Below are 17439 nucleotides of genomic sequence, written 5' to 3' on the forward strand. Positions count from 1 at the left end.
AAGTAATAATAAACTTTTAAATACATTATATATTTTTTTATCGTGTAATTTATGTTTGTCATAAAAAAAAAAATGTGTATACAAATAACTCATATTTTATCAAGATTCTATGCATAGATATAAAAATTCTATACACCTTTTTTATTTACACAATGATATATATTAAGTAATAAGCTTGCGCAATGTATATTATTAGTGTGTTCTTTTGAAATTTAAGTTTTTTTTTTAATTTGAATAAGAATTTAACTATAATATTTTATTAACACAATGATATATATATATATATATTAAGTAATAAGCAATTGCACAATGTATATTATTGTGTGTTCTTTTGAAATTTAACTTTTTTTATTATTATTATTTGAATAAGAATTTAACTATAATATTTTATTAACACAATGATGTATATATATATATATATATTAAGTAACTAGCATTTAAACCCGTTGTATATATAATTAAAATATGTTTAAAAAAATATTGTAATGTAATTATATATTTGATAAATTTTGCATATATGATTTATTTATAATTTATAAAATAAATATATATAATAAAATTATTTTTATACTATATAAATAAAAGTAGATAAAATATAGTAGATGGAATCGTATATAATATAAATCATAACATTTAAGTAAAAGTTATTTTATAAATAAAAAAAATAGTTATAATTGTTAAGGTCTTTTCAAAATATGTGAATATTCAATCTATGAAACACCGGAGATGGAGTATCTGGTCTTGTAAATGCAGTCAAATAATTTTTTGGCATTATTTTTCCATTTATATAAATATAAATAGATAAGAAATATATATTTACTTATTAGAAAAAGATAAGTTAATTCAAAATTTTTAATTAATACATATGCATTATTTTTCTAAAAAATACTAAAACTATCTAAACAAATATATAAATATATCTAAATTTTCTCCATAAAACTATCTAAAAATAGATATAAAATACTAACACCCTTGATACTTCATATCATATATATATATAATTATGAGAGAAAATTATAATTATTTATTAAGGAAAATACTCACAATTTTTTGCTCTGCTTGGACGGTATTCATTTATATAAACATAAATAGATAAGAAATATATATTTACTTATTAGAAATAATTAAGTAATCAGCAAGTGGGTCCACCTGGGTCTTAATTTGCTTTAATTCAATCACTATCATTCAAAGAAATAAATAAAATAGGGCATAGTTACTTACCACAGCCTTCAGATCCAATCCAAATGCATCCACACGCCACAGTCACTCCACAGTCAGCATCATCAATGTCGAGAATTGTATCACAAGAAAAAATGAAAACAAAGTAACAATTAATAAATTGAAATAAAATAATTAACAATTAAGTGTAGAAAAATATTAAAATTGTTCTGAATCTCTGAGATGTATAAATAATAACAGAATTACCTTAATACAAATTATTTTGTAATATTCAACTAGATTCTTCAACCAAAGAAAAATATGAAAATTCTATGATGAGACAAATGCGTATCAATGAAAATTCTCTGAAGAGAGAAATGGTTGAAAGCCATAATATGAAACCCTCTTCAAAGAACCAGATTCTTCAACCCAAAGCAAAATATGAAAATTCTTTGAGCCGAGAAATGGTTGAAAGCGTAATCTGAAACCCTCCTCAAAGAACCAGATTCTTTGGCCCAAAGCAAAATACGAGACAAATGCGTTACAAATGGTTGAAAGTGTAATCTGAAACCCTCTTCAAAGAACCAGATTCTTCAACCCAAAGCAAAATATGAAAATTCTCTGAAGAGACAAATGGTGCGACAAATGGTTGAAAGCTTAATCTGAAACTCTCTTCAAAGAACCAGATTTTTTAACCCAGAGGAGACAAATGCATATCAAATTCTCCGAGGCGACAAATGGTTGAAAGCGTAATCTGAAACCCTTTTCAAAGAACCAGATTCTTCAACCCAAAGCAAAATATGAAAATTCTCTGTCTCCAAAATTCTCTGAGGAGACAAATGCGTATCAAATTCTCTGAGGTTACAAATGGTTGAAAGCGTAATCTGAAACCCTCTTCAAAGAACCAGATTCTTCAGTCCAAAACAAAATATGAAAATTCTCTGAAGAAACAAATGGTACGACAAATGACAAATGGTTGAAAACGTAATTTGAAACCCTCTTCACAGAATCAGATTCTTCGACCCAAAGCAAAATATGAAAATTCTCCGATGAGACAAATTGTTGAAAGCGTAATCTGAAATCCTTTTCAAAGAACCAAATTCTTCAACCAAAGTAAAATATAAAAATTTTCTGAGGAGACAAATGGTTGAAAGCTTAATTGAAACTCTTTTCAAAGAAATACGTATGATTATGAGTGATTATGAGAGGAAGAAACTGCAAAAACTATAAAATTTGAGTGAAACTGTAAAATTTGACTGAGTATTTCTTTTTATTTTTTTAATGCTAAAAAATCCAAAATTTTAAAATGCAGGAATTAAGAGATGATGGGTCCACACCCTTTACTATAGTCATATATATATAAGATAAGCTTGCAGAATGTATATTGTTAGTGTGTTCTTTTAAAATTTAATTTTTTTTTAATTTGAATAAGAATTTAACTCTAATATTTTATAAAAAAATAATAATAATAATAATAATAATAAATTTTTTTTATAAGAATTTGTGATGATTGCATAGTAAAAAACTTAAAAAATACAGATGGAGTTTAGGTATTGGAATATATATACCCTTAAAAAATGAAGATTAGGGGAAGAAGACGGAGAGGTTTGAGTGTTGCCATGATTAGGGTTTTCTTGCAAAAGAAATGAGAACGTTGTTTTGAGGATGTTTGGAATGGGGAATTGAATGTGCATTACCAAAAAAAATAGTATACATCTTAGAAAATTAGCCTCAGAATTTAAAATAGATCCGAAGCCATTTTCAAGAAGCCTTAGAATTTGTCTCGAATAGGTCTCTGAAGAATAAAATTCGTTGCCATTTGAGTGGTCTCGGAAATTCTGAAGCTATTTTTAATAGCTTCGGAATTTCCGAGACTCAATCCGAAGCCAAAGTTAATAATTTTGTCTCGAAAGTTCTGAAGCAAATTTTATAGACATTTTTTGCTAGACTACACCATATAAGTGGTAGCATTGTAAGAATGAATTATTACCCACTCTACACTTAGTTCAAACTTAATAGGCATATCAATGTTTTTTAAAATAAAATTATGTATTCTATGTCTTTTTAAAATAAATATATTCAAATTTTTTAATTGTAATTCAAAATTTAAGTGAATTATTAGAATTGAAAACTGACTAGTTATTACATCATCATAATTGTCTTATGTTCATGTTTTAAATTTATAAACTTCTTAAAGTGTATAGAAAAAAAAAAAAAAAATTATTAAGTATTCATGGAATAAAGAATAAGTAATTGTTAAATATTTAAGTAATTGTTAAATATTTAAGTAATTTTTTTTTCAATCAAAAAGTAAGTAGATGACATAAATACATAAATCTAGCTTATTATTAATGTGCTTGTATCTTGAAATCTCTTTTCATACTATTTATTTTATAATAAAATATTTTTTTGCTAAAATAATACTAGTTTTGCATTTGAAATATTGCATTAATTGCATATTTTGTATTCAAAATATTATAATATTAGATATGATATGTTTTTTTAAAACAAATAAATAGAAAAAAAAAATCAAAAAATATATACAAATAAATATGTTACTTTTGCATTAACACAAAATTGGATTAGTTTAATAAATCAAAGGGTAAAAATAAGTTCAACTCTCTTAAATAAATGGGTTATCATATTTTGTGTATTTGGTCCCTACTCATCCAATATCTTATTTTGTTTAGTGGCCACTCTATTTTGTTGTAGGTAACTTACTTTATTAAGTAAGCACTACATTGAGGGGATTATATTTTTTGTTAAATGATTGAAAATTGTATTTATTTAACATTGAATTGTATTTTATAAAAGAAAAAATGATACGCACTAGAAGCATAATATTAATTCGACAAAATTCCAATATTAAAGAAAAAAATATTAATGTCGGATGATGAATTCTCGTCTCATCTAAAAGTTCGAACGGTTAGGGAAACTAAGTCATTATTCATATATCCACGAACGGGAGTCCCAACGATTAAAATTTGCTATTTCACAGTAAGTCAATAACCGTCAATTACATAAGATAATTTTAGGGGTAAAAAAAACTTATAAATAATATAATAGTGATGTTGAAAATATTAAATAACAAGAGCCATAGCCATTTGACTAAATAAGTACAAACTCTATATATATATATATATTAAATAACAAGAACCATGCAAATTTTCTGGTCAATAATTTGTTGCGATCGAATTTTGTTGGGCCTAATTATATATTTTTATTTTTTAAAAAAAGGTGGGGTGTGACATATATATATATATACTATAATTTTGTTATTTTTTTAATTATTGAGAAGAATTTATGGTTGCATTATTTGTGTAGATTTTAGGGTTGGGCATATTTTGTTCACTTGACACATTATTATAATTCGAACTGGTAAATGCTAGTTGACTTACTGTGTATTTTTTTTTGTACAAAAGTATTTTAAATTTTACTATTTGAATTTTATGTTTTTCAAAAAAATATATCTTTTCAAATCAAACCCAAAAAAACACACCCTTAGTAAAATTCGAAAATTATAATGGATGCCGATGGAGTATGAATAGAAATTTTTTATGAATGAAGAAATGCGATCATACATTAAGGACTTTTTTTTATTATTTCAAATTAAAAATCAATATTATTCACACAATTTTTAATAAAATTATATTATTTTCTCTCACACAATATTAATATTTGAACAAAAATTCAAAGCAATACCTTATTTCAAATTAATTTCAAAGGATAACCAAACAAACTCTAAATCTGAAATAAAAACAATTTATTTGTCGACAATGATGATTATTTCATCAATTATGCCAAATTTATATTATATAATATAAATTATCTATCACTTACCCAATCATTATAATTAAGAAACATTATTATAGTTTTATAAAAAAAAAATTATTTTAGAAGTGTGACATTGTTTATTTAATTATCAGAGGATCTTTAATTTATAAATTCTACTTTTGTGACCGTAGATATGTTTTATCATCAATTTTGTTGTTTAATTTTGCAATAATGCAAAATACAGGTGGGCCTAGATGAGTCTAAGCCCAATTGTAGATGGGCCTGTAGGCCCACTTCAAACCCCAATAATGCAAAATTTTCGTGTTGATGAATACATACATACGTTCTGTGTATATAAATTACTTCCAAATAATATATATATATATAATAAAAGACAAATAATAATTGGGTGCATGCTTAAATATAAAGTGTATTGTTGTGTATTTTTGTTTGTATTTATATTTTTTATTTAATATATTAAAACTAAAAGTAATTATTTAATATGATATTTATGTTTTAAAAAAAAGCACACACTATTGTAAATAATGGATGAAAAATTATTCTTACTAAACTAAAAAATTAATATATTAATTATAAAATATTCAAAAATAATTTAATAAATATATTAGTAACACACAAATATATATATATATATATATATGCGCGCCAATATGTAAAGCGAAGATCCTCAATTAATCACTAGTACGTGCATCTTTTTCTTTTTGATAAAGCTACAGTCTCCAAAGCACAATTATTATAATTGCATATTCTAATATATATATATATACATATCTACATACGCGGTTCCAATTATTGTCTTTAATTACTGTTATTTTATTTTATTTTATTTTTAAAATTTTGATTTTCTTTTTTATTTTTTTACTACATAACTTTTGTGATTATTTTTTTTAATAGAACATCATATATTTAAAACAATGTTTTAATCGAAAAACAAAACAAATATTCCTTCATTTTAAAAAGGTGTTATTTGAGTCTTGTAGTGTATTTTATTCATTTTATTACTATTTAATACTCCCTCCGTCCAGTTAGAAAGTATACATGTTTTTATTTTGGGACATCCAATTACAAAGTAACAATTTCATTAAATATCCAATTTTTTCCACAAATACCCCTACTTTACATCACATCATTACTTTTATACCAAAAAAGTAAGGGCAAAAATGTCATTTCACTACTTTTACCTACCCACTATAATTAAAATACTATTATTCCTTAATCTCCGCCCCAAAAGTAAATGTTTACTTATTTTGTGGACGGAGGGAGTATTATGATTGTGTTAATTTAAGTAAATTAGTTGGGATAGAGAGTAAAATTGGATCTGCATATATATTTCATCCGTCCTATAATTAGATATTTATTTGTTTTTTGTACATTGTTTTATAAATATTAGTATTATATTATGATATAGTATGAATAAAGTATAAATAACTAAAATAATTTTATTAGTATGTGTGATATAAAAATAATAATATTTGTGTAATATATTATAAATTGTAAAAATATTTATAATATTAAGTAGATAGTACCGCTACTAAAAAAAATAGATATTTTGTTATCGAACGAATTAAAATAAATAAAAAAATAGATATTTTATTATAAAACGAAAAATAGCGTTGAATACGTAGATGAGTGGTGGCCAGCAGAGAAAATTACGACCATCTTGCAATAATTGTTTTCGTATGATAATTATGTAATATGATAAATTAATGCACGCAGGTGCTTCAGCCTCTCAGCTCAGCCGAGCTGTTTGTTTTCGGTGTATTCTTGTTAAAAAAATTTACTAAAAATAATATTTTTTTTGGTAAAATATAAAAAAATTAAGTAAATAAAATAAAAATAATAAATATGTATAATGTATTATAAATTTTTTTGGATATGTATATAATTTTTTTGGTTTGTTTTTAAAAGTCATATTTATATTTTGCGTCATTGTACTTAATATTGATACTAATATTTTTATATTTGTACAATTTTTTTAAACTAATGTCTTTCTATTAGTATTATAAGATACTAATTAAAATATTTTTGCAATTTTTTTAATTTATACTGTATTTTGATATAATAATTAATATTCAAAAATTAATGTACAAAAAATAAATAAAACTCTTAGAAACGGACATAAATAGTATTATTTTTGGCAAAACAAACAAACCAGTAGATTTTTTAATACTCCTTCCAAAAGAGATATCTTATGGGAAGTTGGGGAATTAAAGAATAATAATATTTAATTGAAAGTGAGTATAAAATAGAATGTAAATAATTAAAATAATTTTACTCTTTTAAAGATTTTAAAGAGTGTATCAAAGTAATAATTAAAAATAATTTTAAAAAGTATGAATAATTTTATTATAAAATAATAATCATAATTATTAAATAAAAAATAAGATAATTATTTTGTAGAATTAACGAAAATAAAAAATATAAGGCAAACTAGATAATAAGTAAATAGTGTAGTGTAGTGTAGCAGACAAACTTGGTGAATAAGATTTCACAAGCACTGAGCGGCACTGATTTGACAGGTTTTCACGCTAGTCAAACTCACCTTTATAGCACTGCCTTTTACATTTACATTACATTTTACCATTTGTCTTTTCTCTATAAAACATTTTTATATATTATAGTATTACTTGAAAACATATTAAAAATAAAAAATAAAAATTGAATGAATATCCATAATGTAATATTTAAAATAAAATTTAGTGTTTCATAATAGATTAAATAACTAAATAAAAAAAAGGTAAAAATTGAAAAATAACACGTCAATTTCTGATCTTAAATAAATAGAAAAACTTCCAAAAAAATTATGTAAAAACTTTTACCCGATAATATTTTATTCGAACGAGTTCAAATGGGACGGTAGTTAGAATTGTTATATAAATTCATTAATTTACATATCAAAAGTATTAGTTAATTATTTATTTTGTAGCCGATAAAAGCGATTAAAGTGGCGAAAACAACCCTATCCCGTAATTCCGTGAATCCCCCACACATCACAAACTTTCACGAGCTCCAGGGCTTCCAGGACCGGGTCGCATCTCCACCGTATATACAACGGCAGATCCATCCGGCGTCGAACTCCTAGGAGCTCCCAACAACTCACCAACACCAAAACACTAACAGAGCAAAAGGCACCACGACCTAAAATCAATCAATCATTTCGCTCTATTGCTCCATTTTCATGGCGGAGTTGCTCTTCCCTTATCACTCCGATTGTTCTGAATCCACGGTTAATCGCCGATTCTCCATTAACCAGAATTAAATTCTTCGCCATGGGAAGCGGAAAGCAGCGATGGAAGATCGCGTCGTTCCATAAGTCTCCTTCATCGTTGTTCGCCGGGAAAAAGTTGCAGAACCATCACCGCCAGGCGCCGATCGAGTTTCTGTGTCCGCTCTCCGGTTCGATCATGGCGGATCCTGTTATTGTAGCCTCCGGCCACACCTTCGAGCGCAACTGCGTCCTTGCGTGCCTTTCGCTCTCCTTCAACCCTACCCTCGCCGACGGCGCCTTCCCCGATTTCTCCGCCTTAATCCCTAACCTCGCCCTCCGGTCCACCATTCGCAACTGGTGCCGCCACCACCTCCTCGAACCGCCGGAAACCGTCGATTTCTACTCCGCTCAGGAGATTGTTCGGAGATTTATGCCTCAATTAGCCGCGGCGGTGGTGAATCGGACGCCGAGCGAGGTGTCCGTCGCCAGTTCGGACGGAACCCTAACTCCACGAATTAGGACCGCCACGCCTCCGCCGTTCTCCGCCAGAGCTTCCTGCTGTTCGTCTTCGTCGTCCTCTGAAATAGAGACGAATTTCTCCGAGGAAAACGAAATCATCGCGAAGTTCAGAAGCTCTGAGATTAGCGAACAGGAGGCGGCGGTGGTGTCTCTCCGGCAACAGACGCGAACGGAGGAGGAATCGCGCGTCCGTCTCTGCACTCCGCGGCTGCTCTCCGCGCTCAGATCGTTACTCGCCGCCAGATACTCGTCGTCCCTGCAGGCGAACGCCGCCGCGACGGTGGTGAACCTCTCGCTCGAGAAGGAGAACAAGGTGAAGATCGTGCGGTCAGGAATCGTCCCGACTCTAATCGACGCTCTGCGCGGAGGTTCGCCGGAGTCACAGGACCACGCCGCCGGCGCGCTGTTCAGCCTATCGCTCGACGATCAGAACAAGACGGCGATCGGCGTGCTCGGCGCGCTGCCGCCGCTGCTCAGCTCGCTCCGGTCCGACTCAGTCGGAACTCGGCGCGACTCGGCTCTGGCTTTATACCACCTCTCGTTGGTGCAAAGCAACCGGGTCAAGTTAATCAAGCTCGGGTCGATCCAAATTCTACTGGGAATGGTGAAATCGGGTTGGATGCCGGGTCGGATCCTCCTGATCCTCTGCAACATGGCCGGAAGCGTGGAGGGGAGGGCGGCGATGCTCGACGGCGGCGCCGTCGAGTGCCTCGTAAATTATCTAAACCACGGCGAGGCGGCGACGCGGGAGAGCTGCCTGGCGGCGATTTACGGGCTGAGTTACGGCGGGCTGCGATTCAAGGGCCTTGCGAAGGAGGCCGCGGCGGAGGCGGCGCTCCGGCGGGCGGAGGCGGCGGCGAGCGAACGGGGGAAGGAGAAGGTGAAGCGAATTCTGGAGGTGCTGAGAGATAAGGAAGATGAAGAAGAAGAGATCGACTGGGAGGAGCTGCTCAACTCGGACGATTCATTGAGTCGGACTCAGTGAGTGAATTTAGTTTTGGTGTAAGTAATTAATGTTTGTTTTGTCTGTCTGTCTGTTTTTATTATTGGGCTTGCGCTTTGGCGTGGTTTACTATTACTTCATTCATTTTCTTGTTAACGAATGCATTAGTACACTGTTTATAACAAAAGATGGAGTACAATAATGTAGTAGTAGTAGTAGTAGTAATGTAATAGACTAGGGATAGCAACGATAGAGCGGGTTTGGGTACGGGTACGGGTCTACGGGCACTTGGAGCGGTTGCCGCGGGTGGTCATGCCGGTGTAGCACGTGCCACATTTTTCTTTGTTTCCGTACTGACCGGGGGGGACGCATTTGCACCTATCGCAGCAGGTGAGGCAGGCTCTCATGCATCTGTTGATTCTGGAGTGCAGTTTGCACCTCACTCCACACAGGGGAGTACACTCTGCATCAAATTAAAAATACATTTATTAAAATTATACTTGAAAAAGATAAATTCTGTACTAAGTAATATTAATTGATTTTGGTGTTTGAGGGAGAGGGAGAGAGACCTTTTCGGTTGCGTGGCGGCTGCGGAGGAGGAGGTGGGGCCTTCACCGGTGGCGGAATCTGGACTAGTGGTGGTTTTGACGGCGGCGGTAAGGTAATTGGGGATTTGGGCGGTGGCGGAGAGACTGGGGCCCCAAGAAGACCAGGACCTCCTGGGGCGTCCTAAAATATATGGGGGAAATTAATTAATTAATCAATATATACGTACATAGACTAGACAGAGGAGGGTCGTACCTCATTTCCAATTAGGTCTTCATCAACAGCAACAACCTCATGAGATGAAACCTGCAAAACCAAAGGAATATTAATATACATATATATATATATATAGAGAGAGAGAGAGAGAGAGAGAGAGAGAGAGAGAGAGAGAGAGAGAGTATGTACGTACGAGTGAGGGTGAGGCAAGAAGAAGGAAAGAGCAGAAGGCGAAGAGGAGCAACGAGGCAGGCATGTTATGTAACTGTGTAGTAGTAGTAGTACCAATGTGGGTGTGTTTCTCAATCGCAAACTCTCTCTATTTCCATTTCTCTGTGTATGTATATATATAGGCGTAGGGAGGGAAGGGTGAAACTGTGAGGATATATATATGTGTATATGTATATGCATATGGATGAGGTAGAGAGTAATAATAATAATAATAAATGTAGAGAGTATTGAGAGAGAGAGCAGGCAGGCGGTGGTAAGCAATGTAATGGAGTAATATTATTGTATAATGTATTTGGCGCCAGCTAGCTTGTTTGGTGGGACAGTGGTGCTCGATATTCTGACACAAGAGTAAATAATACTAGTGGTAATAATATTCACATTGGCAGTGCCAGCTTAGCTGACCTGACCTGAGCTGATCATCATATTCATATTCATAGCCATCTTGATGGATCTTGTTGAATCTGTGTCTGTCTGTGTATGTGAAAGTGTGCCCAAGCAAGCAGGCAGGCAGGCAGGCAGGCGTAGTTGGTCCCAAGCCCATATGGATATGATATGATGATGGTAAAATCAATCAATTAATTAATCCATTAAGAAGAATAGTTGAAGTTGAATGGAGATGGAGATGATTTGATCAAGGTGAATTGGTGGATGGTCATGATGATGATGATGATGATGAATCACCCATCCAGTCCAGTCCAGTCCAATCCATGCATATGCATATCAGTAAAAGTTGTTCTTTTCTTTTTTAGTTATTAGTAATTCTTTATATGTTATCCAGTTGGAAGCAACTCTGCTCAACTCAAATAGTACAACTTTTTTTCCCAACTCCCAAAACTCATTATTATCATCATCATCATCATCAATCTAACCAACATCTATCTAATTGCAAGCAGTACAGTAGTAATATTTATTGCCTGGTGTGTATTCATTGTGTTAATAAGCAAGCAGTAGTAATACAAATAAAAACATATAACTCCACATTTGATTTTATTATGCAGTTGCACGCTGGAAAAATTGGAACTGGATCTGCCCTGCCCTGGATGGACTTACTCACACTCACAACCCTAATTATTGGTATAAACTACTACTACTACTACTACTAATGCTATATATAGGTATAGGCACTACAAGTAAGTACCAACTTGACTACATATATACATGCATTTCTCAATATAATATAATATCATATCATATTATATATACATAGATAGATGCACTGGTGTACGTACGGGCATATTAATAATAATAAGATAAGAACAGATATGGTGGAAGATGACGATGACGATGATGTCGTCGTGTCGTCTGTCTATATACGCATTAATAAGTGTTACTGTACATAGACATAGTTGTTGCGTCCACGTGAAAGCACATGTATGTACGTACGTCTGTACGTGTATACCAGATTATCACTATACGTATGTCTGAATGTAGAGGAGTCAACACTACACAAGTCAGTATATCATTAAAAATTGTACATACTAGTAATATCATACAAATACGAATGTGTGTATGTATAATATATACATTATATGTATATAATTTATTTTTGAGACAATGATATAAATTATAGAAGTTGCACTAGTAAAATAGACACACACAGCCTATAAATATGTCTGCATTTCCTCCTATGCTATCATCTCTCTCCTCTGATCTCCATTATTTGCAACTGTTGTTTTTTGTCTTCTAATCTCCCCAACCCAACTTGCTGCTTTTCTAATCTACATAAATACGGATACGGGTCGGGTCGAGTCGGGCGGGTCATATTCCAGAAAAGGTTTCATTTCAATTCATTGACTACTTACCTTTGGTATAAGGAATGAATAAAATTGCACGTAAATATGATCCTCCAACTTGTCTTTTCTATTTTTAAAATATAATTATGCACTTTAATTATATTTTAATAATTATTTTTACTAATATATTTATTAATTACTTAGTAATTATATTTTACTTAAATTTTCTTATCTACAGTAATAGTCCCATATTTTTTTAGGACGAATGGAATATTTACCAAGAAATTTAATAAAAAAAGAGAATAACAATACAGAAAATTCACTTGAAAAATAGAAAATATATATATATACAATACATAAAGAAGAGAGAATATTGGATGTATTTCTTTCTGCAAGTATGGAAAAAAAAATTAGAATGAGATAAAAAAGTAAACTTTTTTTAAAATGTAGAATTTAAATAGTAAAATTTAGAAAACACCGAGCTAAAGAAACCTATCCTTTGAAAAACAAAAACACCCGATTGTTCGAGTTGCACCACCAACATCAACATCAGAATCAAGCCAAATTAGTATCCATCCAATCTACCAAAATGATTAGGTATGTATCTATCAATATAGTTATAGCATAACATACATATATTGTGTGTGTATATGTATACGTATCATCTTCTCAAACACCCCCACCCCCACCCCCACCCCCACCCCCATAGCTCAGTCTCTGTAACTAATTACACAATCAAAGAATTAATAATAATCATCTCAAAACCCTAACCCTACCAATCAAATTAGAATAATCAACACAGTAATAATAATAATAATAATACCTTTCTTCTTCTTCTTCTTCAAATCCAAATCTAACTGACCTGCTCTCCGATCAAATCCAGCCCCACCACCAGAAACGACAACCCCTGAAACAGCAGGTAGTAAAAATGGATCCCCTGCGCCGACAGCAAGCTCCTCCCCGCCGCCGTCAGCAGCAGCAACGCCACCGCCAATTCCTTCCTGTAAACCCTATTCTTCTTCTCCTTCTTCGTCTCCTTCACCTTCCCCAACAAATCCAACCCCGACTCCGACAACCGCCGCTGGATCTTCTCCTCGTTCGTATTCTTCGCCTCCCTCTCCGCCAGCAAGCTCACCAGATCTGACTCCGACGCCCTCCCCGTCTTCTTCGTCACCACCCACTCGTAGGCGCTCCCCAGCTGGAACAGGCCTGAGATCATGGCGTTGAATTTCGTCACCGACATGGTGTTCTCGAACAGCAGGTAGGGCATCAGGAAGGGGAAGGACTTGGGCGCCGGGAGGATGTTGAGAATGGACATGGTTATGGGGACGTAGCAGATGACCCACGCCGGCAGCTCCGCCTCCGGGATGAACATGGTGAGTGGAAGTATGATGCAGAAGAGAGTGAAGGAGTAGAATGGAAGAATCAGTTTCCGAAGGAGGAAGAAGAGGAATATCAAGTTCGCCTTCTTCCATATCGATATCTGCAATGCAATTCCCACATCACTAATTTAATCAATTTTCATTTACTAAAATAATAATAGGCAAAATTTCTTAGAACCTATAATTTGGTTACCAAGAAACTCCCAACACTCATTTGTATTTTTGGAAATAATACTTTTTCAAATAATTTTGTAAAATAAGGAATTTCTACAAATTTCAAAATTATAGTAAGAGATTTTACACAATATCATCGGCTAATTTTTAAAGCGCCCGATTTTTGCATTATTGAAGATATTGTGTAATATTTTTTGAAAACCCCAAAGAGCATCACAAAATTTCTAAGAAAATATGAGCAATATTTTTTAAAATATGAAAGAATTTTGTATCGTTTTTAAATTATAAAAAAATTTGTGTAATATTTTTTTAAAGCAAAAAGAAAATTTTACTTAGTATTTTCAAAAACACAAGAAAATCATCCCATTTCTAAGAGATTGTACGGAATGTAAATTAAAAAAAATCTTTTGCAATATATTAAAACACAAGAAATTTTATGAACAAAAATAAGTGACAATGTTAAAGGAGATTTTGTGTTATGATTTATAAGGTCCTACCCATTTTTAAAAGCAATTTCACTTAATAATAGTAATGTAAGAAGGAAAATCAAATTATCGTCGATACCTTTGACTTTAAGATCGCCGGCAGGCATAGCCGGAAAAGCTGCATAGGGCCGGAATGCCATCGATGCTGCTGCTTCTTGTACGTTTCGTAGGATTCAGGCAATTCGCACAGAACTCTAACATCGTTAAGGAACGTGAATTTCCATCCCTTTAAATGTGCCCGAACGGCTATGTCCATGTCCTCCACCGTCGTCCTCTCCAGCCATCCGCCGGAATCCTCCAGCGCCTTGATCCTCCACACTCCGGCAGTGCCGTTGAAGCCGAAGAAATCGAGGAACATGCCATTCACTTGCTGCTCGACTTCAAAATGGAAGCACAGATTGATGTATTGGAGCCTTGTGAGCAGATTTTCGTCCCGGTTGATGAACGACCACCGTGCCTGGACGAGGCCTAATTCAGGATTTCCCTAAAAACAAGAATGTAATAAGTTAAACACAATAGTTGTACCTGAAAACTTAAACTTTAAGGATATGTATCATCAATTATTATATAATCAACAAGCATAATATAATAGCATCTATTGTAAGAATTTGGTCTACCTAAAAATTTAAAATTTAAAAATATGTATCATAAATTATTATATAATCAACCGACGTAATAAATATCATCTATTGTAAGAACTTGGTCTGACGATCATTTTACATGAACACTTAAAATTTAAGAATATATATCATTAATTATTATATAATCAACCAACATAATATAATAGCATTTATTGTAAAAACTTTACTTGATGATCATTTTACCTAAAAACTTAAATTTTAAGAATATGTATTATTAATTATTATATAATCAATCAACATAATATAATAGCATCTGTTGTAAAAACTTAGCATGATAATCTTTTTATCTGGAAACTTAAACTTTAAAGACATGTATCATTGATTATTATATAGTCAACCAATGTAATATAATAGCATCTATTGTAAGAACTTGGCCTGATAAAAGAGAGAAAGATGATCGATTACCTTAAAATGGGGGACAGTGAGTTTGAGGAAGTCGGGATTAGGCTGAAAATCTGCGTCGAATATTGCAACGAACTCATAGTTCTTGACATAGTCGCAAGCCATGGCGGATTTGAGGTTGCCCGCCTTGTACCCTGTCCGAACAAATCGATGCCGGTAGACTATATTCACCCCGGATTCTTTCCACGACATGACTTCATCTTTGATCAAATGCTGCACGAGCTCATCATCCGAATCATCCAAGATTTGCACCAAGAATCGATCTTTCGGCCAATCCAGTCGACAGGCTGCCGCGATCGATTGCTCGTAAACCTTCAAATCAAATCCAATCCAATCCATCAATACTCAAAAGATGAACACTCTAAAACTTGAAAATTAAAAACTACCTCTCTTTCATTACACATAGGAATCTGAACAAGAACCATAGGGAAACAACTCGATCCATTTTCGACATCGTCGTCGAATGCCCCATCAACAACAGGCTTCATCTTCTTACACTTGATCCAGAAACAACCAAGGCACTGAAGGAGACGATCCAACGACTGAATCAAGAAAAGCACTATACAAAACTTGGAAAAAGCAGCAATCCAAGGGGCAACATAATCAGCCCTGAAATTCAACCAAGCCAAGTACCACCACTGCACCAAATTATCGACCCCAATCCCCAACGGATTAACAATTCTCAAATTCCATCGATTCAAATAAGCAAAGACTTCGACAGCAAGACCAATCAATGAAACAACAAGGAATGCTTTAATAAACCTGTACAACTTCCTACCACTCTGCCTCGGATCTTCCTCGTTCGAATCCGATGAAGCAATTCGCTTCTTGATGGACCCAATAACCGCAAAAGAAGTCGATAACAGCCAGGGAATGAATGCCACAACTCGATAGGCTTTCAGGAGAAGAAGCCATGTGAACTGCTTGGGGCTTGCAGCCCTCTGCTTGTCCTGAAATATCATCGACGATCGTCCTCCATTTGAGGAAGAATCGTTCCTCTCTATTAAAGAGATGCCCTCTGGCTTCTCCAGTGTGACAACTACAGTGCTGTTTAGTGCCATTGATGGCAAAAAACCAAAAATAGAAGTCGAATCTTGGGGTAAACAAGTTTTTGTTTATACACAAATATCAAATGTCTTTACTACAACATTAATTCTCCCAATATGTATCGAAGTTAGATCTCGGAAAGAAGAAGGGAGGGGGGAATTGGCACATACTCGATCAGGATAATAGGATATTCCGTTAGAATTCAGCCATGAATCAACTTTCCCGTCCTAAGTCAAACCCCCAAAACATTACATTAAATATGAAAAGGGTAAAAATGGTGGTTTGGGTTTTTATGGTGAGTGAGGGAGGGAGGGATTTCGAAATTAGGAATTCGATTCTTGAGAGTGTGAATGTGTCAGTGTGTGAAGAGTGATGACTCAATTTAAAAAGGGTTTTTGGACAGGATAGCTAATATTCTATTTAATCATTCAGGCAGGCAGGCAAGCAAGATGTAAGATTTAAACAAGGGTTAATAATGGATGTATGAAATTCAAATACCGATGTGCAAAATGCCATCTTGGATTTTGGCAATTTGCGAGGGGGGGTCTGCACTGCACTGTCTCCCCCCATGGGAGGGACTACTGGGGCTGGTGCTTGGATAAGGACTAGAGACAAAGGTCCTGGGGATGAGATTCACCGGTCTCAGTGTCGGTGCCCATTAAATTAACAGGACAGCTAATGACAACTATTTACAGCCAAAAAAGATGATGTAAGATTCTTTGTACCTGGCAAGTCCATGGAGTTGGAGTCCTGCGTGGGACGGGTATTGCTACTGGACTGCAGGTCCGGGATCCTCCATTGTAAACTTTGACTGCCAGCTTGGAATTCCCTACAGTGATTATATCAATCTTGTTCTTTTTTTTTTTTCTGTCTTCTCACAAAATTCTTGATTATACTTAATTATATAAAAGTATATTTTGTTAAATTATGTTAAATATATTCAAAAATATTTAAATAAA

General features: G+C 33.5%; 3 protein-coding genes across 5 annotated transcripts; 1 reads left to right on the plus strand and 2 right to left on the minus strand.

Moving 5' to 3' along the window:
* The first annotated feature begins 7939 nt into the window (after positions 1-7939).
* Positions 7940-9763, plus strand: LOC127241977 (U-box domain-containing protein 40-like). Its single transcript, XM_051261285.1, has one exon. It carries the CDS (start codon positions 8223-8225, stop codon positions 9663-9665), a length of 1443 nt encoding a protein of 480 aa, XP_051117242.1. The 5' UTR covers positions 7940-8222; the 3' UTR covers positions 9666-9763.
* LOC127241978 (gibberellin-regulated protein 14-like) lies at positions 9746-10748 on the minus strand. The gene is made up of 4 exons (XM_051261286.1): positions 10579-10748; positions 10425-10475; positions 10193-10352; positions 9746-10086 (listed from the first exon to the last, which is right to left on the minus strand). The coding sequence occupies exons 1-4, from the start codon at positions 10639-10641 to the stop codon at positions 9902-9904; spliced, it is 459 nt and encodes a 152-aa protein (XP_051117243.1). The 5' UTR covers positions 10642-10748; the 3' UTR covers positions 9746-9901.
* Positions 10749-12749: 2001 nt separating this feature from the next.
* Positions 12750-16955, minus strand: LOC127241976 (xyloglucan glycosyltransferase 4-like). 3 transcript variants are annotated; one of them, XM_051261284.1, is made up of 5 exons: positions 16212-16333; positions 15820-15954; positions 15437-15745; positions 14470-14874; positions 12750-13832 (listed from the first exon to the last, which is right to left on the minus strand). In XM_051261284.1, exons 2-5 carry the CDS (start codon positions 15919-15921, stop codon positions 13203-13205), a joined length of 1446 nt encoding a protein of 481 aa, XP_051117241.1. In that variant the 5' UTR covers positions 15922-15954; positions 16212-16333; the 3' UTR covers positions 12750-13202. The 3 variants fall into 3 exon arrangements, with proteins under 3 accessions (XP_051117241.1, XP_051117240.1, XP_051117239.1); XM_051261283.1 differs by having other exon boundaries at positions 16196-16267; XM_051261282.1 differs by having other exon boundaries at positions 15820-16955.
* Positions 16956-17439: the final 484 nt, after the last annotated feature.

This window comes from Andrographis paniculata, unplaced genomic scaffold (genome assembly GCF_009805555.1).
Source record: "Andrographis paniculata isolate CXL003 unplaced genomic scaffold, ASM980555v1 Contig86END, whole genome shotgun sequence".
Taxonomy (NCBI): Eukaryota; Viridiplantae; Streptophyta; class Magnoliopsida; order Lamiales; family Acanthaceae; genus Andrographis; species Andrographis paniculata.

Excerpts from the sequence above, each read along its gene's own strand:
- LOC127241977 (XM_051261285.1), top strand. The coding sequence starts at position 8,223 with ATGGGAAGCGGAAAGCAGCGATGGAAGATCGCGTCGTTCCATAAGTCT.
- LOC127241978 (XM_051261286.1), bottom strand. The coding sequence starts at position 10,641 with ATGCCTGCCTCGTTGCTCCTCTTCGCCTTCTGCTCTTTCCTTCTTCTT. Across the intron at positions 10,353-10,424 it reads AAGACCTAATTGGAAATGAG|GACGCCCCAGGAGGTCCTGG; the intron begins GTACGACCCTCC and ends CATATATTTTAG. Across the intron at positions 10,087-10,192 it reads GCCGCCACGCAACCGAAAAG|AGTGTACTCCCCTGTGTGGA; the intron begins GTCTCTCTCCCT and ends AATTTGATGCAG.
- LOC127241976 (XM_051261282.1), bottom strand. The coding sequence starts at position 16,494 with ATGGCACTAAACAGCACTGTAGTTGTCACACTGGAGAAGCCAGAGGGC. Across the intron at positions 15,746-15,819 it reads CTATGTGTAATGAAAGAGAG|GTTTACGAGCAATCGATCGC; the intron begins GTAGTTTTTAAT and ends TTTGATTTGAAG. Across the intron at positions 13,833-14,469 it reads CGGCGATCTTAAAGTCAAAG|ATATCGATATGGAAGAAGGC; the intron begins GTATCGACGATA and ends ATTGCATTGCAG.